This window comes from Podarcis melisellensis (genome assembly GCF_964234715.1).
Source record: "Podarcis melisellensis genome assembly, chromosome: 1".
NCBI classification, from domain to species: domain Eukaryota; kingdom Metazoa; phylum Chordata; class Lepidosauria; order Squamata; family Lacertidae; genus Podarcis; species Podarcis melisellensis.
In genome coordinates this window covers 130,795,547-130,816,297 of record NC_138528.1, presented here as the reverse complement: position 1 = coordinate 130,816,297, position 20,751 = coordinate 130,795,547, and the positions used below count along the sequence as shown (strand labels likewise).

At 43.5% G+C, this 20,751-nt stretch overlaps 2 protein-coding genes and 1 long non-coding RNA gene across 3 annotated transcripts in view; 2 read left to right on the top strand and 1 right to left on the bottom strand.

Annotated features, from left to right (window-relative positions):
• Positions 1 to 2,301: 2,301 nt before the first annotated feature.
• On the top strand, positions 2,302 to 12,363 carry MED4 (mediator complex subunit 4). Its single transcript, XM_081898991.1, has 7 exons — positions 2,302 to 2,414; positions 4,112 to 4,178; positions 5,533 to 5,703; positions 7,177 to 7,234; positions 8,570 to 8,656; positions 9,304 to 9,435; positions 11,460 to 12,363. Exons 1-7 carry the CDS (start codon positions 2,329 to 2,331, stop codon positions 11,630 to 11,632), a joined length of 774 nt encoding a protein of 257 aa, XP_081755117.1. The 5' UTR covers positions 2,302 to 2,328; the 3' UTR covers positions 11,633 to 12,363.
• A 679-nt stretch (positions 12,364 to 13,042) lies between these two features.
• The window catches only part of LOC309363465, a 98,909-nt gene continuing 91,200 nt past the window's right edge, over positions 13,043 to 20,751 (top strand). The window contains exons 1-2 of the long non-coding RNA XR_014165359.1: positions 13,043 to 13,710; positions 13,844 to 15,403. This is a non-coding gene — a long non-coding RNA (uncharacterized lncRNA). The remainder of the gene's footprint in view (positions 13,711 to 13,843; positions 15,404 to 20,751) is intronic.
• NUDT15 (nudix hydrolase 15) lies at positions 15,300 to 18,541 on the bottom strand. The gene is made up of 3 exons (XM_081899265.1): positions 18,363 to 18,541; positions 16,676 to 16,872; positions 15,300 to 15,911 (listed from the first exon to the last, which is right to left on the bottom strand). The coding sequence occupies exons 1-3, from the start codon at positions 18,506 to 18,508 to the stop codon at positions 15,757 to 15,759; spliced, it is 498 nt and encodes a 165-aa protein (XP_081755391.1). The 5' UTR covers positions 18,509 to 18,541; the 3' UTR covers positions 15,300 to 15,756.

Genomic DNA, 20,751 nt, shown 5'->3' with positions numbered 1-20,751 from the left:
CGTCTTTGCGCAGCGTCCGCACAGCAACACCGGCGCCAGCAGAAAGCCAGGCCGCACTTTTCTGACATCTACAGCGGCTTTTTCCCTTCGCCGCAGGACTGCCTCAAAGCTGAGACCGCTTCCAGAGGGTCGCTATTTTCAGGAGGGATTCACTCACATGCTGGCAAATTGAGGCTACATAATTAAAGCTGCTTTGGAACGCTTAAAAAACAAAAAATCCCATTTCCCCAAAAGATTATGAGACCTTTTGCAATAAGGAAAGTGGCCGGGAAATGCATTGGGAAGTGTGGGATCACACTTGTTGGATGTAACTTTGCTTGACTTTGCACAAACAAATCAGGATGATCTCTCCACAAGCAGCAGGCAGGACATCGAGAAGCATCCTGACATCTGGTTTTGTTAATTGTTATTAAATTTTGTATACTACCCTTCAGCCGAAGATCACAGGGTGGCTCACAACATAAAAATACAAAATGAAAACACAAAATACATGAAAAACCCAAACCCCCTTCAAACACATTTTGTGTTTTTTTAAAAAAAAATATTTATTGGGGTTTTTAATAAAAGAAATACAAAAATAATAAACAGCATTGCTTTGTTTTAACAAAATTTCATAACTTCTTTAGACTTCCTCACGTCTCCCGCTCCCACTTACATCGTTGATAAAATTTTTCAAGCAAATTATCATCTTATTTGCAATTTTGTAACCACTCATTTAAATATAATATAACAATTCTCCAACAGATTTTGTTTCTCTTAATCTCACTTATCATCAAATTCCGATCCAATTTAGTGATGGCCAGTTATTTGTAACCAAGCATCCTTCTTAACATTCCACTAAATCACAATATTTCTGTAGATAAGTCTTAAATTTCTTCCAATCTTCTTCAATCCTTTCTTCTCCCAGGTCTCGAATTCTGCCAGTCATCTCCGCCAGTTGCATATAGTCCATCAGTTGCATCTGCCATTCCCCTTCAAACACATTTTGAAGGCCATAGATTTATTACTATTTATTAAATTGTATTTAATGTGTGCTTCTCCTTTGGTCTGAATCATGGCAAAATGGATATGCAAAATTTTTTGTCTTGCTAGATTATTACTCTGTATGAAAGGGATATATATCAGAAGAGACTATTTGCGGTACAGGTACACTATGAGACATCTTAGTGTACCTGTAATTGTGCAGCAAACTCTATTTTTATGATTGTTACCCGCCTCCTGTACTTTTATATGTAAGTTGGAAAAGCGGGTTATAAGTAAATATACATGAAATGCTGCTACTATCCCGGTTGGTTAGAGGGTGGTGCTATGGTTGCAGATTTGATCCCCGTTTGCCCCCAACATGAAACTTGCCCTCCCCAACATAAATCTTGGCTACGTCCGTGACTGCTGCCCATTCATTTTTGTTACTCCAGCTCCATACACGTAATATAAAAATACACGCATGGTGCACGTAGCACCTATGGGATCAGTATTCACCCAGTGCTTTTCCAGCTGCACTGGTTCCAGGTGGAGTACAGGGTCAGGTTTAAGGTGCTGGTTTTGACCTTTAAAGCCCTTCACAGCCTTGGACCCTCCTACCTGCGGGACCGCCTCTCCCGGAATGCACCACGGAGGACCTTAAGTTCCATAAATAGCAACATCCTAGAGGTCCCGGGCCCTAAGGAAGTTAGATTAGCCTCAACCAGAGCCAGGGCCTTTTCAACACTGGCTGCAGCCTGGTGGAACTCTCTGCCTCATGAGACCAGGATCTGATCTTTTTCCGCTGAGCCTGTAAGACAGAGTTGTTCCACCTTGGCCTTTGGCTCATAATCAGTTTGATTCCCTCCCCCTTTTTCTTTTTCCTTTCTCCTCCTGCGCTCCCTAATTGTCTTAATATTGTATCTTAATCTTTTAAATTGTCTTTTAATCAACTTGTTTTTATTATTGGTTGTTAGCCGCAACCAGAGCCCGGTCTTGGCTGGGGAGAGCAGGGTATAAATAAAAATTTATTATTATTATTATTAAGCAGTTACCAATTTTACAAAACAACAACAACAGCTGCATAGAAAAATGTTGCAGTAATACGAAACTCAGGGCGACGCAGAAAAACAGCGACCCCCTTTCTCTCCCGCCTCCCTCCCCCCTCGATTCCGTGGAGCTGCAGCCCCGGTTTGCTCCGCCGGCAGAGGAGAAAAGGGAGCGCGCCTGGCAGGGAAGCCGTGCTGCGCCGAGGAGCCGCCAGGTGGCGCTGCCTCCCAGCCGCCCCGGCCAGCTGCCTTCCTCCTTCGCTTCCTTCCTTCCTTCCTTCCGGTCGCTCGCTCCTCCTCGTCACGCTCGGCGGAGGCCATGGCGGCGGCGGCGGCTGGCGGAGGGCGGAGCAGCACCCGCGAGCGGCTCTTGGCTGCGCTGGACGACCTGGAGCTCCTCGCCAGGTGGGTCGCCAAGGGAAGGTCAGCCGCGGGCAGCGTCTCTCAGGCGGCGGCTTCGCCCGCCCGCCCGTCTGTCTTACCGTCGGTCAGCAAAGGCGACGCTCCTGTTCTCCCTCAGGATTTACATCGCAGGCTTAAATGAGCGGTTATTTATTGTTTATTATCATTATTAGGATTTTATTGCAGGTTTAAAGGAACTCATTTATTATTTCCCCCGGCAGGGACTCAATGTGGTTTACAGGTTTAAACAAAAACATGGGAAGGGGGGAAAAATATATATATATATATATATATATATATATATATATATATATATATATATATATATGTTTAAAAACCCAGTTAAACATATAAAACTATTATATGTTAAGTTGAAGGCAACTGTGAAACAGCCATGCACCCTGGTTCGCTCTGAGGTTGCCAGGAAGGCAAATTTATAAATAGACAAATGTAAACAACTGCTGCATAGTTAGTTTTTATTTCATTATTTATTAGCACAGAAAAAATAAAATTAATAAGTTGTTTTTATATTAAATTGACCAGGATAATGCAGGAATGGTCTCAAGGTCCCCAAATATACAAATAGTTTAACCCCCACTCCTTTTTAGTATCCACTTTTTTTTTAGAATCCGCATATGGAAAGGCTCCAAAGCGGCCAACCCAAGTCTGTGCCTGCATGCTCAGAAGTAATCTTCATTGAGGTTCATCACTCACTGAGTTCAGTGGAACCTTCCTTCTAAGTAAATATGAATAAGTGCATGAAGGACAGGTTGGTTTTTGTTTATCACCAAAGGAGCCTTTGGAAAGAGGAGAATAGAGTTTGCCCTGGGGGAGAGCTTGTTTTGTGATATTGTGGCAGTTCTCCATTCTCAGTCCCCCTTTCTCCACATCAGGACCATTGAGAAATGGAGTAGAAATATGTACCCCAAACAGAAAATTTTAAGAGACATATTTTTGACTAAAGGACATGGAGTAAATGCTGTAAGTAAATAAATAAGTGATCCAAACCAGGGGCTACAGAGGATGAGGATGGTGAATCCTCAGCATCTGAAGCCCTGTTGACTTGCACCAGAAGGGGAGGGGACAATTTACTATTAGGTTTTTGCCACACCTACACCTTGTGTGTACTGTATTTAATCTGTGCCGTTTCAATGAGCAGGCTTTCAGCTGTGCAAAGTTGAAATGGCACAGGTTAATTGTGCACTATACGCAGTCATAATGTATTTCAGATGCTTTTTCCACACAAAACTTTCAGGAAGGCTGTTTTCTTTTTTTCAAGTTTTTAGACATACAGAGTAACAGAGTGAATATGTAACAAGTCAGGAAATTGAAAGCTGGAAATTCAGGCCAGTTATTAGCCCAAAGAGATCCAACCTAACCCTAGAAAACTGGGTCTTATTTCTAGTCAAGAAATATGGATCTAGTTCTTTTACTCTGAAAGGCTACTAACTGATACAGTTCTAATATACTTGCTTTGCATAAGAGGTGAACATTACAAGGATTATCATACTGTAGATGGCAATGTTTCATTTATACTTTTGATATGCCTTCGCCCAAGTAAGTGGCATAGACATGGTACTGTAGTGTTTCTGTGGATCTTTCTACTTAGACTTGTTATTTACTGTGGAGGAGTGAAGGCTGTAACTCAATTTTCAGAAACTGCAACTGACTTTTTCCATTGTGTGGAAACTTTGCTTCAGGGAACTGATTGAGATGTTGGCCATTTCAAGAAACCAGAAACTTGCACAACCTGGGGAGGAGAGGCAGGTAAGCAAACTGATAAAGAGCTCATAAGGTCTGGCTATATTTTTGTTGGGAGAGGCCTGTATAAGATGCAAGCTGTATTAGGCTTTAAAACCAGCTCCTTGAAATACTAGTATTGTTGGTATTATTATGATTTATTAGACTTGTTTGTCACTTGTTACCTGAAGGCCTCAGCAACTTAAATTATACCACAAAAACAGAACAGAAACACCCCCATAACAATTATGACAATCACACTGTGAGCAGGGCAGTGGGTGGGGTAAGTGAAGACAAGCTACAATCAACTATAACGTCGTTCACTGGTTCTGCTCAGGCTGCACAGAAAAAGCATTTTGGTTCCTGAAATTCATTCTGCTTGTGCAGATACAATATAACGGATAGAATTCTACAGGATGTGGTATTAGTGTGTGAAAACAGTCCAGATCCAATGATCCCCAGGCATGCAGCTCCAGTTGGCGGAGATGTCAGGCGCTATACTGGCCCCCAGGCATCTTCACTTGGTCGCAAGTGGCAGATAGTCAGGTGCATAATGCGCCTGGCTAATTTCAAACACTGGGTACTAGTGTACAAAATCTTAAAACAAGTTGGGATCAACCTCCTTTGTTATATTCAGAATTATTTTTTGTTTGTGTTTTATACAGTTACACAAGCAGTGTTAGCTATAACCAGCTGAATATTTTAAACAGTACTCATAAGAAAGTCTATTTTGGAAAGTGAGATACCATGAGATATCTGAGCCTGCATTTTGCCAATGAAGTGACCTGTTTGATGGTTTTCAGACTTAGTTGATTCGTAGGATACAGATGTTATTTCTTATTTCGAATAAGCAAACTTCAGATCAGCCTTGGCTTAACTTTGCCACAAGGTGCTTGTACAGGGAGTCGTTCTGAGTGACTTTTACACCTTGCCTCCGGTGTGTAGCTGCTGCCTTTGAAGCCTGGACATCAGAGACAGGTTGTAGTAGCCACCCAAATCTACGCCCTGTATGAGGACTGTGCAGCGAACTGTCGCTAGATCTGCCACCAGAGGGTGGTTCCGAAGTGTTAAAATGTAAGACTCAAGCCGTTCTGACATTTGGTTATAATATGCCAACAAAACAAAAAGCCTTATGTGGTATTCATCATACCAGTTAAAGATTTAAAGCAAGAATTGTTTTGGGTTTATCCATAAAGCCTGCAATTCAGATACACAGGATTCATAACCTTGCAGGTGATGACCCACAGTTTAGGAAATGTTGATTCAGAGCAGAATTATTTCAGTAAACTGCTCAGAAATTGACAGTATATATACTTTCCAATTCAGCTTTGAATTTCTACTTAGCAATCAAAAATTGCAATACACATTGGTTGTTGGACAGATCCTGGAGTTGTTGATTCAGAGGGATAAAGAGTTCCAAGAATTAATGAAACTGGCCCTTGATCAAGGGAAAATACATCATGAGATGCAGCTATTGGAAAAAGTGGTGGAGAAGAGGGACAATGATATCCAGCAACTTCAGAAACAACTGAAGGAAGCAGAGCATATATTGGTGAGTCTGTGAATAAAATGGCATGTCGGAAGATGGGCATGACACCCATGTCTAATAAATCTGCCATGCAGTGAGGGGTGAACATTTTAATTACAGTGGTGCCTCGCAAGACGAAATTAATTCGTTCCGCAAGTTTTTTCGTCTTGCGAGTTTTTTGTCTTGCGAAGCACGGTTTCCCATAGGAATGCATTGAAAATAAATCAATGCGTTCCTATGGAAACCGCCTTCAGACCAGGTCCGGGGACAGTCTGTCCCCCGACCTCTTCTGAAGGCTGGGGGGGGGGCAAGGACTTTTCTTCCCACCCCCAGCATTTAAAAAAACCCTGGGACAGCAGAGGACTTCTCCGCTGTCCCGGGGTTTTTTAAAATGCTGGCGAGCGGCAGCGCTGCCGCCCGCCAGCATTTTAAGATCGCCCCGGACAGCAGAGAAGTCCTCCGCTGTCCCAGGGCTTTTTAAAATGCTGGCGGGCAGCAGCGAAGGCTTCGCTGCCGCCCGCCAGCATTTTTAAATCGCCCCGGGACAGCGGAGGACTTCGCTGTCCCGGGGCGATTTTAAAGCCCCCGGGAAGGCAGGCGGGGGGGAGCAAAGACTTTTGCCCCCCGCCGGCCTTCAGAAGAGGTCCAGGACCTCTTCTGAAGGCCGGAGGGGGGGGAAAGGCTTTGCTCCCCACCGCCAGCATTTAAAAGAGGTCCCTGGAGATTTCCCTATGGGTTTTCTTCTTGCGAAGCAAGCCCATAGGGAAATTCGTCTTGCGAAGCAACTCGCAAATGGAAAACCCTTTCGTCTTGCGGGTTTTCCGTCTTGCGAGGCATTCGTCTTGTGGGGCACCACTGTAGTTTTCTAAACACAGTTAAGGGTTTACATGTCTCAGTCATAATAAGATACACTGCACATTACTTTACTAATAGTCCAGCCTTTGAGTGCCTTACTCCAGTTACTATGGCATCCTCAACCCAAGGTCCCGATTTCCTTCAACTCTCTTGAGAAGTCTAGGTTCTCAGACTCTTCCACTTCAATCATCCCATTCATTTGAATTGTTCCGTTCCCTTTTAACTCCAGGACCTCTATTGCCATTTCTTCTCCCACTCTTGCATTTCTCCACTTTACTGGGATTGGCATCCCTAAATTTGTCTCCTCCCTCTAGTTCCATGTAGTAATGTTTCCTGAAGTCTAGCACCTGGCAATAATTACAGGTGCCACAGAAATTCTACCTGGTGATCATTTACAACCATAGTGGATATGTGGACAAGCCTTGCTGTTGATATATCCCTGGGAGGGTGTGCTGTTTTAATATTTTCTCTGCAACAACAAAAGCTACAAGTATGCGTTGTCAATCAGTGTAAGGTATTCTTAAGACACTGTCAAATGTTTGGTCAACTTGCAAAACATTTAGTTCAACCAGTATGGGAATTCTCTTGTACTAAACTGTGGTTACATATTTGTTCACCAACGAATGTATTTTTTTAATATAGGCCACAGCTGTTTATCAAGCAAAAGAAAAACTGAAAACAATAGAAAAGGCAAGAAAAGGTGAGTATTATATTTTCAGTGTATTTTAGGAAGTTCTTTGGTCAGTTTCCACAACTACATTTGACGTGTGATGATTATATCTCTTATGTAATAGCTTTCCAGTGATAAACTGCTATTAAAGATCATCTAAAAAATAAGGAAATAAGCATTTAAATGCCAACTAATGACAGATCTTATTACATGGAAAATATATGTATAGTATCTTTACAAATATTAAACAATTTTTTGGATTAATTTCTAAAGAAATCTAATTCAACTCACTGTTGGATTTTATTCAGTCTGTTCTTCTAGCATTTATATCTTTACATATCTAAAACCTTTTAATTGTCTCAAGTAAATGTCTCAAGTAGGCAAGGGTTGTCAGTAACGTCCCAAGAAAAAGCTCAACAATCTTGTTTTCTTTAAAAAATAAAACTGAAAAACACAACTTTGGCCACCCCCCCCAAAAAATTATATAAATTATATAATATATGTGTGTGAGAGAGTGGAAAGTATATAATACTTTTTCAGTTTTATAAAGTTACATCTCCCAAGCCACATATGGCAGTTAGATAAACAGTTACAGATACATGCAAACACACAAACATTCCTGTACATATTCCTAAAATATATTTTCAGTTTAGCATCCTGGACTCTTCTATAGATATTTGAAGATGGCGAAGAGTTGTACACAGCTACCCTGAGATCTCATGGGCTTAAGTTACAGAGGAGTAGGTTTCATTTGAACATTAGGAGATACTGCTTGATGGATAAGAACAGTTTGACAATACTGCCAATTATTTAAAAGGCTCTTCTTGAACAAGATGGTCTACAAGACCCCCTTCCTGACTCTATGACCCTGATAGTATCCAAAATAGGAAAAAAGGATGTAGTTGGCATCTAGATGCAACACACACACTTTACTTCAGCTAGGTTTCTGATTACAAACCATGCAACAATTAGAAACTTGCTTGGTTGTTAATCACTGCCATCGGCACACATAAATTTAGTTACACCCATGTGTTCATGACATCTGCATAGGAGTGCAGAACAGAATGGTTTAATAAACAGGAAGGAATTGTTTTAATTTGGAAACTTCCAGGCAGCCTCCTACATAGTAGCCATAACATAGGAACATATAGTCATCTGCCCCCCAAAAAATCCACAGTAGTGGTCTAGAGTGTGTACAAGTCTAAAAATCAGTGTGCAATGTTGAGAAAATGAGGGGGAAGTGGTGGCTCAGGAAACAAGCAGTGACAGCTTTTACATGTTCCCTCCTGAAACACTGGCTTTTGAATCTCGTAATGCAGAGACGAGGGTTTTTACCTACTGCATTTTTTTCTCTACTTCTCACAGGGGCAGTTTCATCTGAAGAAATAATTAAATATGCTCATAGAATTAGTGCCAGCAATGCTGTTTGCGCTCCTCTGACATGGGTGCCAGGTAACAAGTTTCACAATTAAACGTTTGACATACTGTATTTTCACTGGAAAATCGATCTAAAAATGTTTTATCTCTGCGTATACTTTGTGTACAAGTTTTGGCTGAATTTCACAGGCAGATGGAGTGAAACACACTTTTCTATGTAGCAAATATGCTACGTGCTGCTAGGTGAACAGTGGTTAAAAGGAAAGATGATTGATGGGGATTGGATAGTTGTCTTGCTCTCTCTCTCTATATATATGTGTGTGTGTGTGTGTGTGTGTTGTTGTTGTTGTTGCCGTCGTTTAGTCATGTCCGACTCTGTGACCCCCTGGACCAGAGCACGCCAGGCACTCCTATCTTCCACTGCCTCCCGCAGTTTGGTCAAACTCATTCTGGTAGCTTTGAGAGCACTGTCCAACCATCTCATCCTCTGTCGTCCCCTTCTCCGTGTGTGTGTGTGTTCAGAATTGCAAACCAACCTCCCTCCACCTCTTTCCCCCTTTTCTTCCTAATGTAACACTAATGTCTCACAACAAATGAAACTGATCTGTACAAAATTCAGCTTGAAAAAAGAGCCATTGCACATACTTTTCTAAACCAATAAATTTTTAATAAAAATCTATTTTAAAAAAGAAAGAATTGCAAACCAATTGTTTATTTTTAAGGTGACCCTAGGAGGCCATACCCAACTGATCTGGAGATGAGGAGTGGTTTGCTGGGTCAGATGAACAACCCATCAGCAAATGGTGTCAACGGACATTTACCAGGCGATGCACTTGCAGCAGGCAGATTGCCAGGTAATGGGAAATGAGAGAAATTAAACTTCTCCATTGGCCAGTGACTGAATCAAATCATTTGAGCTGTTTCAAATTGTGTATATTATTTCAGAGATGGAGAAAATACATGTGCTTTAGTTAGCCAACAGCTAAATTGAACAGAGAGAACAAAAATACATTTATGATTTCAATTTTATTAAATGTTTTATCAACAAAAACAAGATGGTCAAAGAAGTGATATTTGTTGTGGATAACATTCTGGTACTGCTGATTGGCATTCAGTCACTAAGCTAAGGGTGGCTTAATATGTTTGAAACAGTATAGTGGTACCTTGGTTCTCAAACGCCTTGGTATTCAAACAACTTGGAACCCAAACACTGCAAAGCCAGAAGTGCTCCGGTTTGCGAACTTTTTTCATAAGTTGAACGTGTTCCATTTTGAGTCTTACACTTCTAATTTGAGTGCCACACTTCTGTTTTGAGTGTTACTCTGAGGTCTGTCTGTTTTTGCTATTTACTTAGCGTTTTTGTTTTTGCAGCTCTTTTTTTGTATGACTGTGTGGAACCCAGTTTAGCTACTGATTGATTGATTGTGTGACTGCAGTACATTGTTTATTGCTTTCATTTTATGGATCATTGGTCTCGTTAGATAGTAAAATTCATGCTAAATTGCTGTTTTAGATGTTGTTTTTAAAAGTCTGGAACAGATTAATCCATTTTGCATTACTTTCTATGGGAAAGCATGAGTAGGTTTTGGAACGCTTTGGTTTTGGAACTGTCTTCCGGAACAGATTAAGTTTGAGAACCAAGTTACCACTGTATTTAATTGTTAAACCATAATATGGCAATCAGGACAACCACATTGTAGCTCCTGCTCATCCCTTGAACAACTCCCTCTTTGGAAATAACTATGCTTTGCAACAATATAGCATTAGCATTGAAGCCATGGTCAGAAGCAGAATTAAAGGGTTTTAGGCTAGCTGTGATTAGCAAAAGAAAAAAGTGAAGATGGAGGGAGAATAGCTTGTGTGAGAGAGACATTCTCAATTCCAAAATGGGCATTTGAATAGGAAGGAGAGCAAACCACAGTTCAACAATTAGACTATGTAATGTCTATACCAATCTCCCTCTGAAATCAATTGGGCCTAAACATTTAACTTTGGTTGGCTTGTATTTTCATGGTTTGTCTTAGGTTGAAATGATATGTAGTTTTATTGCATAATTTGCAAATATTTACAGTGGTACTTTGGTTTACGAACTTTATCCGTTCTGGATGTCCAATCCTAAACCAAGGTGCGCTTTTCCCATAGAAAGTAATGCAAAATGGATTAATCCATTCCAGACTTTTAAAAACATCCCCTAAAACAGCAATTTAACATGAATTTTACTATCTAATGAGACAATTGAAAGCAATAATCAATGTACTGTACTATAAAATAAATAAAACAGTATTGTAGATGATAAAAATTAAAAAAATTCTTACCTGCACTGATGAGTCATTGTTTGGATGGGGGTGGGGCTTTTATCCATTTCCGCAGTCACACAATCAGTCAGTCAGTCAGTAGCTAAACTAGGATCCACACAGATCCCCTCCCGCCACACTGCTGTGGGAAATGCTCCCTAGAGCATGTGCCTCCCACAGTGGCATGGGGGAGGGGAGTTGCGCACCTGCCTACCAGCGGGCGGGCGGGCATGCAGCTTCCCTCCCTCGCTGCTGCAGGAAACGCCGTGACGACCCCCTTCTCCGCTGCATGACAACGGAAGTGTGGCACTCAAAACGGAAGTGCACCCCCAAACAGAGTGTGTTCGGATTCCAGAAAAAGTTCGCTAACTGGAACACCTTCCCGTTTTGAAGTATTTGTGTTCCAAATAGTTTGTGAACTAGGCTGTTCGTAGACCGAAGTACCACTGTAGTTAGAAATAAAGAACTGCATAGTTCCATGAAACTTCTAAACTGTGCATAACAATGGACTGCAAGTTGTTAAAATACATTGCTATGAAAATATCTGGATGTGTGATTTTTGTATCATTTCATTTTTCCTTTAGATGTACTCGCACCTCAGTATCCCTGGCAATCAAGCGACATGTCAATGAACATGCTACCGCCTAATCACAGCAATGACTTTATGCTGGAACCTCCTGGACATAATAAGGAGAATGAAGATGATGTGGAAGTCATGTCAACAGATTCATCAACCAGCAGTAGTGACTCAGATTAGGGACTGCATCTCAGTCTGTTTGGTGCACAATATATACATCATTAAGCACCTGCTCTGCAATCCATATAGCCACAGTGCAAAGAAAGAAACTGTCTACAACTTTGACATTTATTTCATTATATTTTATGAATTGCTGTTCAGAATAACCCAGCTATGGCTGGAAACAGTCCTGGAGAAAGTGAAGCTTGTTTCCAGCAGCTGTAACACAATTTATTTCAATGTGTAGATAAAACAAATTCTTGAAGAAGAAACAGAAAGAACAACTGCAGGAAGTGGTATCTGATAATCCTTTAATTTGTGGAAGGGGCTTTTTTCTAGTGGTGACAGCAAACAGACTGAGGAAATTTTCACTAATTCCCCTAATAGCCTTGTCAGAATAGATAGTTGGAGAGCATGAAGAAATTTGGGGAAAGTATTTGCATTTCCATTAACAGAAATATTATTTGGGGAGAATTTCACTCACAGAATCTCTGGATTCATCTCTCTAACTTTTCAGAGAGAATATGCAGTGTGAAAACAGTTAAACTTTTGCAGATATTTGAAGTTAGTTGCTGGATTCAGCTTACGACCAGTATATAGCATATAAGCTTGAACTAACTTTGGTGTATTATGAACAGCTTTCCCTCAAACCAAAACATACCACTAGTCATCTTTTTTTCTGAAAACGATGGAATAGGAGGGCATAAAGTTGTATCCACTTGTTGCACGAAATAAAGCTGATCCAACCAGTCTTCCTCAGCTCAACCCACTCCACCCCACAACAATCTTTCTGAAAAGCCTCTCCATAGGGCTGAAGACCCTTATGAACCTCAAGAGCTATGCTGGCAGCTGCTGCCAGCATGGGGGAGAATCACCAGAAATCAGGTGAATGCACACACAAAGTGTGTGCTACTTTGGATTATTCTACCCTCCCACCAGAGCCCCCCACCCTGCCAGTGCCACAAACACAGTGCACATTATTCAGGAGGGCCTTACAGCCCTCTGGAGGTTTTATAGGGCGGTGTAGGGGAACTCTAGGTTATGCAAGCTGCTTTCTGTTCAAGCAAACCTTGGATACAGTGCTAAGAGTTCTATTGTACATGCGATATTGAAGATTGCTGTACTATTCACAGAACAATCCTAACTCCCAGCCGGCTGTCCTGGAAGGGGGTTGGATGTGGCAAAGGAAGCCTGAATGTCACCATGTAAACAGTGGGTGGTAGTACAGTGGTACCTCGGGTTAAGAACTTAATTCGTTCCGGAGGTCCGTTCTTAACCTGAAGCACCACTTTAGCTAATGGGGCCTCCTGCTGCTGCTGCTGCTGCCGCCGCGTGATTTCTATTCTTATCCTGAAGCAAAGTTCTTAACCTGAGGTACTATTTCTGGGTTATTAGAGTCTTTAACCTGCAGCGTCTGTAATCTGAAGCGTCTGTAACCCTGCCATGGCATTTTGGGAGTTGGCATTGGCCAGTACTGGATCCTGAGCTGGGTCACGCTGTGGTAGTAATGGATTTGATTTCAGCCTCTCTACTGTGCTAGCCTGGGGACCACATAGCAAGAGACATTTTTCCTGTGCCAGAGACAGCTATGGATGTGGCAGTGGCTACACAGTTCCAACCTCCACTGCTGCCAACCATGGATTTGGATTGCACCCTCGGGTTGCTTGCAGTATATATATGCTTAGTTTTTTATTTTGCCTTTGAAGGTTAGGTTTGTTGCTGGGGGGGGGGGAGGTAGTAGTGGGTGATTTAGAAAGAAAAAGCACTGATAGGGAGGACTAACATCACCACTTAATTCACGCAGTATGTTACTCACAACTGTCCACATTCCAGGACCTGCAGTATTGAGGCTCACCTTCCCTTGTAACCAGCCTTCCGGGAACCCCAGGGGTGGGCAGGGCCACGCAGCAGTTCCCCACACACCACAGAGCTGCACCTCAGCATGGTCCAGCACTTGGCCCCTGCCACCAGCATCCCAGGAGCCAAATCCCTGCCCAGTGCTTTGTCCTCTTATGGAAACAGCACTATCCCCACCCCAACTCTTAAAAAAAAAATTTTTGCTAGACTCTGAGAAAAGTGTAGTTTGAACTGGGTGAAATGTCTAGGAAAATGAAAAAATTCCTTCCAGTAGCACCTTAAAGACCAACTAAGTTAGTTCTTGGTATGAGCTTTCGTGTGCATGCACACTTCTTCAGATACCTAGGTGGCCGTGTTGTTCTGCCATAGTCAAAGCAATAGGAAAATAAACTTCACCTCACTTAAAAGGACCTCCCATGGACTGGTATATAGCTTCAGAGCAACTGAAAGAACCAAGGGAGAGAGAGCCACCAGTTAGGAGCCCAGTTTGGCTCCCAACTAGTGCTTGCACAGCTCCACTCAGTGGTGAGCAGGTAGGAAGTAAAGCTGGTAAAGACATCTTTTGTGATGATGATGATTTATTCCCCGCCCATCTGGCTGGGTTTCCCCAGCCACTCTGGGTGGCTTCCAACAGAATATTAAAATACAATAATCTATTAAACATTAAAAGCTTCCCTAAACGGGGCTGCCTTCAGATGTCTTCTAAAAGTCTGGTAGTTGGTTTTCTCTTTGATATCTGGTGGGAGGGCATTCCACAGGGCAGGTGCCACTACTGAGAAGGCCCTCTGCCTAGTTCCCTGTAACTTGGCTTCTCGCAGAGAGGGAACCACCAGAAGGCCCTTGGCACTGGACCTCAGTGTCTGGGCAGAACGATGGGGTGATCTAGGGCCCTTGTCTAGTGTTAAACCTGGTTGGGCCTGCAGAGAAGGTATGTAAGCAGGTATTTTAACTTCTTCCACCTCACTTAATCTTCCAAAATCACTCTATGTTCACCACAGGCATGCAGACCCTCAGCAGAGGTGGACAGGGAATTGCCCATCCCAGCCTGGAAGGTGTAGGATAGTGGGGTGCCTATCTAATGGTGGCAATGTATATGGAATTCTAGGCGTCGTTTCTTTTCCTTTGCAGCAACATTGCATGTTAACTGCTTTATCTCCTTATTTTAGGCTTCCTCTGGTCTTTTCCCTCAAGTTAGGCAGCCCTATATATATATATATTTAATTGCTTGCTTCATCTTAAAAAATACTGTGTGTGTTTTGCTAAGGCAATGGTGACTGATGCCTCTGGTCGTCAGATGCTGCTGCTGCCCCACCTTTAAAAATGGCATGTCCTGTTGTCATGGGGACTGCTCTGCCAGCTACTCTCATTCTAAAATAGGTGGCATCCTGTGGCCCTCAGTCTAGAAATTTCTTGTGGGAGTGGGCGATCTAGAGGAAGGGGCCAAAATGAATAGTGATGGGAGAAGCGGTGGGGAAAACCCTCTATAAGCAATCATTCCTGGCACTAGCAATCTATTATTCCTGTGAAAACCCTTTGGGGAGAGGAAAAGGGTTCCAATGGTCACTAGTAATGTGTCACTCCTAAATACTGTCAACAGAAAAGTTTTTCTCACTGCTTTCCTAAAGGCATTCAAGTCTTCATTGTCAGATAATGTGTGTTTTAGCTTTCTTCACGGCTGGAAAGGGGAAATTTGGGCGTTTCTCCTACCTGAAAAGCCGCAGGTCCCCTAAACTCTGTGTATTAACTACTTTTCTGTGCTTTGTTTTTGATGGTAACTCTCCAAATTGAGCCAGAGAAACTTACTTTGGTGAGGAAGACACAACATGAAACATACAACACAATACTTGTTTATCAAAAACAACATTCAAAAAGCAATCAGCGTGCTATCACACAGGGTATGGAAGGAACAACAACCATGTATTTAATAAGGTAAAGGTAAAGGACCCCTGGACAAGTCCAGTCAAAGGCGACTATGGGGTTGCAGCGCTCATCTCGCTTTCAGGAAAGCTGCTCTACTGCATCCTCTTGCACACTTGCTTTGTAATAGTGCATATCTAGTACATCAAAATCTTACTTGCCATTACAGATTGAAGAGTAGAGGCAAAAAAGACAAACACTGATTGCAAAAATGCTGCATTTTTGTGGCATGTTTAGTGTCAAGGATTATTGCTACATTTCGTGGAAGTAGCTGACTTCATGCTTAGATAAAACTACCCCCTTCCAGGTGATACAGAATTCATTTTACAAATAAATGTCTCTGTAAAAACACATATTTCCTATGTAGTAAATTAGCACTCTTTTTTCACATAATGATTTCCAGTGTATCCCACAAGGTGATTAAATTCTTCTGTGAAAGGATTGTAACCTTGTTCTTTTAAGCAGCATAAAGCCCAGAACAGTTGATCTGCTGAAGGAAACTCTTCCCATTTTACCCATTCCCAACCTGTAAACAAAGAAAAAGAGAGAAATGATAGATACTGCAAGTTCAGAAGTCAGAACTATGACCTGGCTCAGGCAACACCCAAATATTTTCATCCCTAGGGTCAGGATGCATTTGAATTGGAGAGCTTCCACCCAGTTTATTGTGTACAGTACTTGGTGCCACTCATGCGTGCAAGTATTTCGCAGCATCCACACAATGTGGTCCCCATCAAAATGCCATCCCATCTTGGAAACAATAGAGCCTAATCTAGGGTTGCCATACATCTGGGTAATCCCAGACATGTCCTCTTTTGGAGGGCAAACATGCCCACCTGGGGAGATTTTTACATTTTAAAGGAAATGTCTGGGTTTAGGAGTTATTTATTTTTCTCCTGTGCAACCGCTGCTCTGAATGCCACGGCCGCTGCCAGCCTGAACCAGGGAAAGAGGCACAGGTGGTCTGCATGCCCGGCCACTGCCAACCCAAGCTGGCGAAAGAGGCATGCGGGTGCAGCAGCGGCCCTGCACATCTGTGCCCCCCTTTCTCCATCTTGGGCTGTCCTCTTTTTTGCTCTTCAAGATATGGCAACCCTAGTCTACTCCCAAGGCAATACTTTATAAGGTCGCAGCCTAAATCTCACCAAAACCAGTAAAAAAATCAGTGTATGTGACAGCATTTTCATACATGATACAAGAAAAGTATAACACTACATTAATACTATGCAGAGAATGTGGTTACAGAAACTACCTAATGCTCACTGAAGAGTAAAAAATATAATATCCTACTTTCATTTTTATCAGGTTCCAGATTCCTTGGTTCAGATTCATAATTCATATCCACCTCTCCTTTCATTAGGATCGTTACATAGTGGTAATTATCCTTCAGACTAACAGAATTTACAGTTGATGCAAAGCGAACATTTGTTAGGTGCAAGGCTGTCTCTTCCAAAACCTCTCTTTCTGCACATTCTGCCAAGCTTTCACTAAACAGCAAAGAGAAAAAAGAAATACTATTTCTACTGAGAAGGCAAGAATCAGTTCTATTTGCTTGAAGTAAGAGCCCAGCTTCTTAGCCTTGAAGCCGCATGAAAGATGATAATTGAATGGCTTTGCCCTCCCCCACCCACCCATTTAAGGGACAATATAGGCGTGAAGAGGGGGCTCAAAAGAATCAAAGATATATGAGAAACATGGATCCATTAGGTCATTTAAAATTGGGGGGGGGAGTTTCCCCTGCACTCAAGCAACTGGCCGTGACCAATTCTATTGGGTTTGCAGGGGGGAGAAGTCATCCAGTCCAGATGCTTAAATATAAATATACCATAAGAAGAGCCTGCCGGATGTGGCTCATCCTCTTCTCAGGGACCAACCAGATGCCTACTGAAAGTCTGCAAGCAGGACCTGAGCGCAATAGGAGTCCGCCTCCTTGTAATTTTCAGCAACTAATATTCAGCAGCAAACTGCCTGTGACCATGGAGGCAGAGCATAGCCATCATGGCTAGCAGCTCTTGGTAGCCTTATCCTCCATGAAATTGTCTAATCCTCTTTTAAAACCAACCAAAGTAAAATAGTAGAGAGAACTCCTCTTTGGAAGCAATCCCCTGAGTTAGCTCAATTGAACACAAGTGGGGCAAATTAGAGCTGTACTAATTTGAAAGTAAGGGACGCAGGTGGCGCTGTGGGTTAAACCACAGAGCCTAGGACTTGCCGATCAGAAGGTCGGCGGTTCGAATCCCCGCAATGACGGGGTGAGTTCCCATTGCTCGGTCCCTGCTCCTGCCAACCTAGCAGTTCGAAAGGACGTCAAAGTGCAAGTAGATAAATAGGTACCGCTCCGGCGGGAAGGTAAACGGCGTTTCGTTTCCGTGTGTTGCTCTGGTTTGCCAGAAGCGGCTTAGTCATGCTGGCCACATGACCCGGAAGCTGTACGCCGGCTCCCTCGGCCAATAAAGAGACATGAGCGCCGCAACCCCAGAGTCGGTCACAGCTGGACCTAATGGTTAGGGGTCCCTTTACCTTTAATTTAAAAGTGGGGATGCAGAAGGCATGACCCTTCATAGTGCAGTACTAAGATGCACCAGTCTGGTGAAAGGAACCAAACTGCGATGCCTATGAGACAAGCACCACGTCCCCCTTTGCGGACATTTTATACTTCCTTATAGAACTTCACGGCAGCCTTTTGCGGTAGATGAGGTGATTGGTCCAAGTCAGGAAAATATAAATATAACATATTGTTCCCAAAGAAATCACTACCAGCAGTAAGGTCTGGACTGCACCAGAAGGCGAGGTTTGCACGAACATAGGGGCCTGATTTAGCTTTCTTTTTAGGACACGAGAGATTTTTCTGAGTGACGGAAATCAGGTATGAGATCCCCAGAGAGCTCTTTCCTGCCAGGTCTGCTGCCTCCCAGCCCCTCAGTGGAGGTCGCCTGATGATGACGCAGAATGGCGTCATCGCCCCGCGCAGGCCTACCCGAACTCTAGGTGTCCTCCGGGGAGCTGGAACAGGCCGGCGCCGACAGCGCTCTTCCTCTGGCCGAGGAGGACGCATCCTGGGTGGGCAGAGCTGACGACCACCACTCCGACGCCCACTCCGGGGCGCCCCCGGCCGCAGGCCATACCGGAAAGGGCGGGGCTCTCCTCCGTCGCCTGGCCCAATTAGGGCGGGACCATTGCCTCAGCTGCTCCAATCGGCAGTGAGCCTCCGGGCCACGCCCCCCTCCACTTTTCCCGATCCAAAAATGGCGGCTCCTAGTTTCGTAGCGCAGGCGCAGACGGGGAAGGCGGGCAGGGAAAAGAGCAGAGTGAGGGCAGTCATTCAAGGGAGTGGCAGGAAAATGCAGCCCATCAAGCCCTGTCTGCTGGGAAAATGAAAAGCAGTGGAATAAAATGAAATAAATGGGGATGCGTGGAGGCAAGCATGCCAAATGCACACACACACAACAATAATCTGAACTGCTTGTTTGTGACACGAGACGCCCACCTGGAAGTCTTTGGCGAATATACGCTGTGTTCATATTATTTTGCTTTGGATTAAAATAATCGATGTATTGTTTGCTTCTAACTGTTATTAGATTCCATCAAATTGTTTTCTCTATATCATATGCGAGGACACAGGTGGCACTGTGGGTTAAAGCCTCAGCGCCTAGGACTTGCCGATTGAAAGGTCGGCGGTTCGAATCCCTGCGGCGGGGTGCGCTCCCGCTGCTCGGTCCCAGCGCCTGCCAACCTAGCAGTTCGAAAGCACCTCCGGGTGCAAGTAGATAAATAGGGACCGCTTACCAGCGGGAAGGTAAACGGCGTTTCCGTGTGCAGCTCTGGCTCACCAGAGTAGCGATGTCACACTGGCCACGTGACCCGGAAGTGTCTCCGGACAGCGCTGGCCCCTGGCCTCTTAAGTGAGATGGGCGCACAACCCCAGAGTCTGTCAAGACTGGCCCGTACGGGCAGGGGTACCTTTACCTTTACCTTTATATCATATGCATTTACATTAGTTTGCAACTATTTTTTTTAATATGAACGTTGAAAACATAAACAATACATGGCATTTATTTGCTGCACGTTTTACACATTACTTTAGAATAACTCCGTATTAACACAGTACAGTGGTACCTTGGGTTAAGTACCGGTACTTAATTCGTTCTGGAGGTCTGTTCTTAACCTGAAATTGTTCTTAACCTGAGGTACCTCTTTTAGCTAATGGGGCCTCCCACTACCGCCGCGCTGCTGGAGCACGATTTCTGTTCTCATCCTGAAGCAGAGTTTCCTAACCCAAGGTACTATTTCTGGGTTAGCGGAATCTGTAACCTGAAGCGTATGTAACCCAAGGTATCACTGTATTTATATAATATTTTCCCAGACTGCTTAAGTCTTTCATAGACATGATCTCAGTAAACCTTTAAAGGCAATATGAGGATTCTCCAGACTGAGGCTAGTGACTGTGGGGGGCTGGGGCTCAGAGGGAGCCTTGCCTGGAGCTATGCAGAATGTGCATAATTAAATTTAATTTAATTCAACACAATTTCCTTTTAAAAAACTGGTTTCCCTCCCCGTTACAGGATATGTCCAAGATGTACGGTATCTCCATTGCTGTGTCCATTGTCACTTCAATGTCTGTTGTTGTTGTTTAGTCGTTTAGTCGTGTCCGACTCTTCATGACCCCCTGGAGCAGAGCACGCCAGGCACTCCTGTCTTCCACTGCCTCCCGCAGTTTGGTCAAACTCATGCTGGTAGCTTCGAGTCTAGATGACATCATTTCACTTGCCCTTGTCGTTCATTCAGCTGCCCTTTTAATCACCTGACAAACAGCAACTTCTATTTAATCCTTAATATATATAATCCGTGACACATGTGGTATCTTGTTACAAGTTCAGTTCTTTGTCTGTTTAAACACTCATAAATTGGGGTTGCTGAATTAGTAGAGATTGCTACAAAGGTATGGAGACAGAGAGATAATGTGGAAGTAAAGGAAGCAGAGAAAAGGCAGATGCACTTGAGGGCAGCGGCATTTCAAGACAAAGGATGTCGGGGGGGGGGGGGTCTCAGCCCAAGGTTCACAATAGGCGACCCTCTCCATGAAAACCTCTAGGGCCCAAACGGTGTGCCTGTAGTAAGGAGCAAGGGCACTGCAAAAAGAATTGTCCGCTCAGGAAAGGAATCCCAAGGTCTTGAGAGCACTCAGGTTAGAAGAAGAGTTGGATGAGTGATGGGAAACAGGGTCTGGCACCTCCCTATGGCAAAAATTTGGCAGGCCACAAAAAAGGAAAAAGAGATTCTCCCTCTAAGCGGGCCAGGAAGCTTGCTGAGGGGAGTCCGGCAGAGGACAAGAGATGTGGGACCAGCCTTTTGCTTCCACGTGGTAC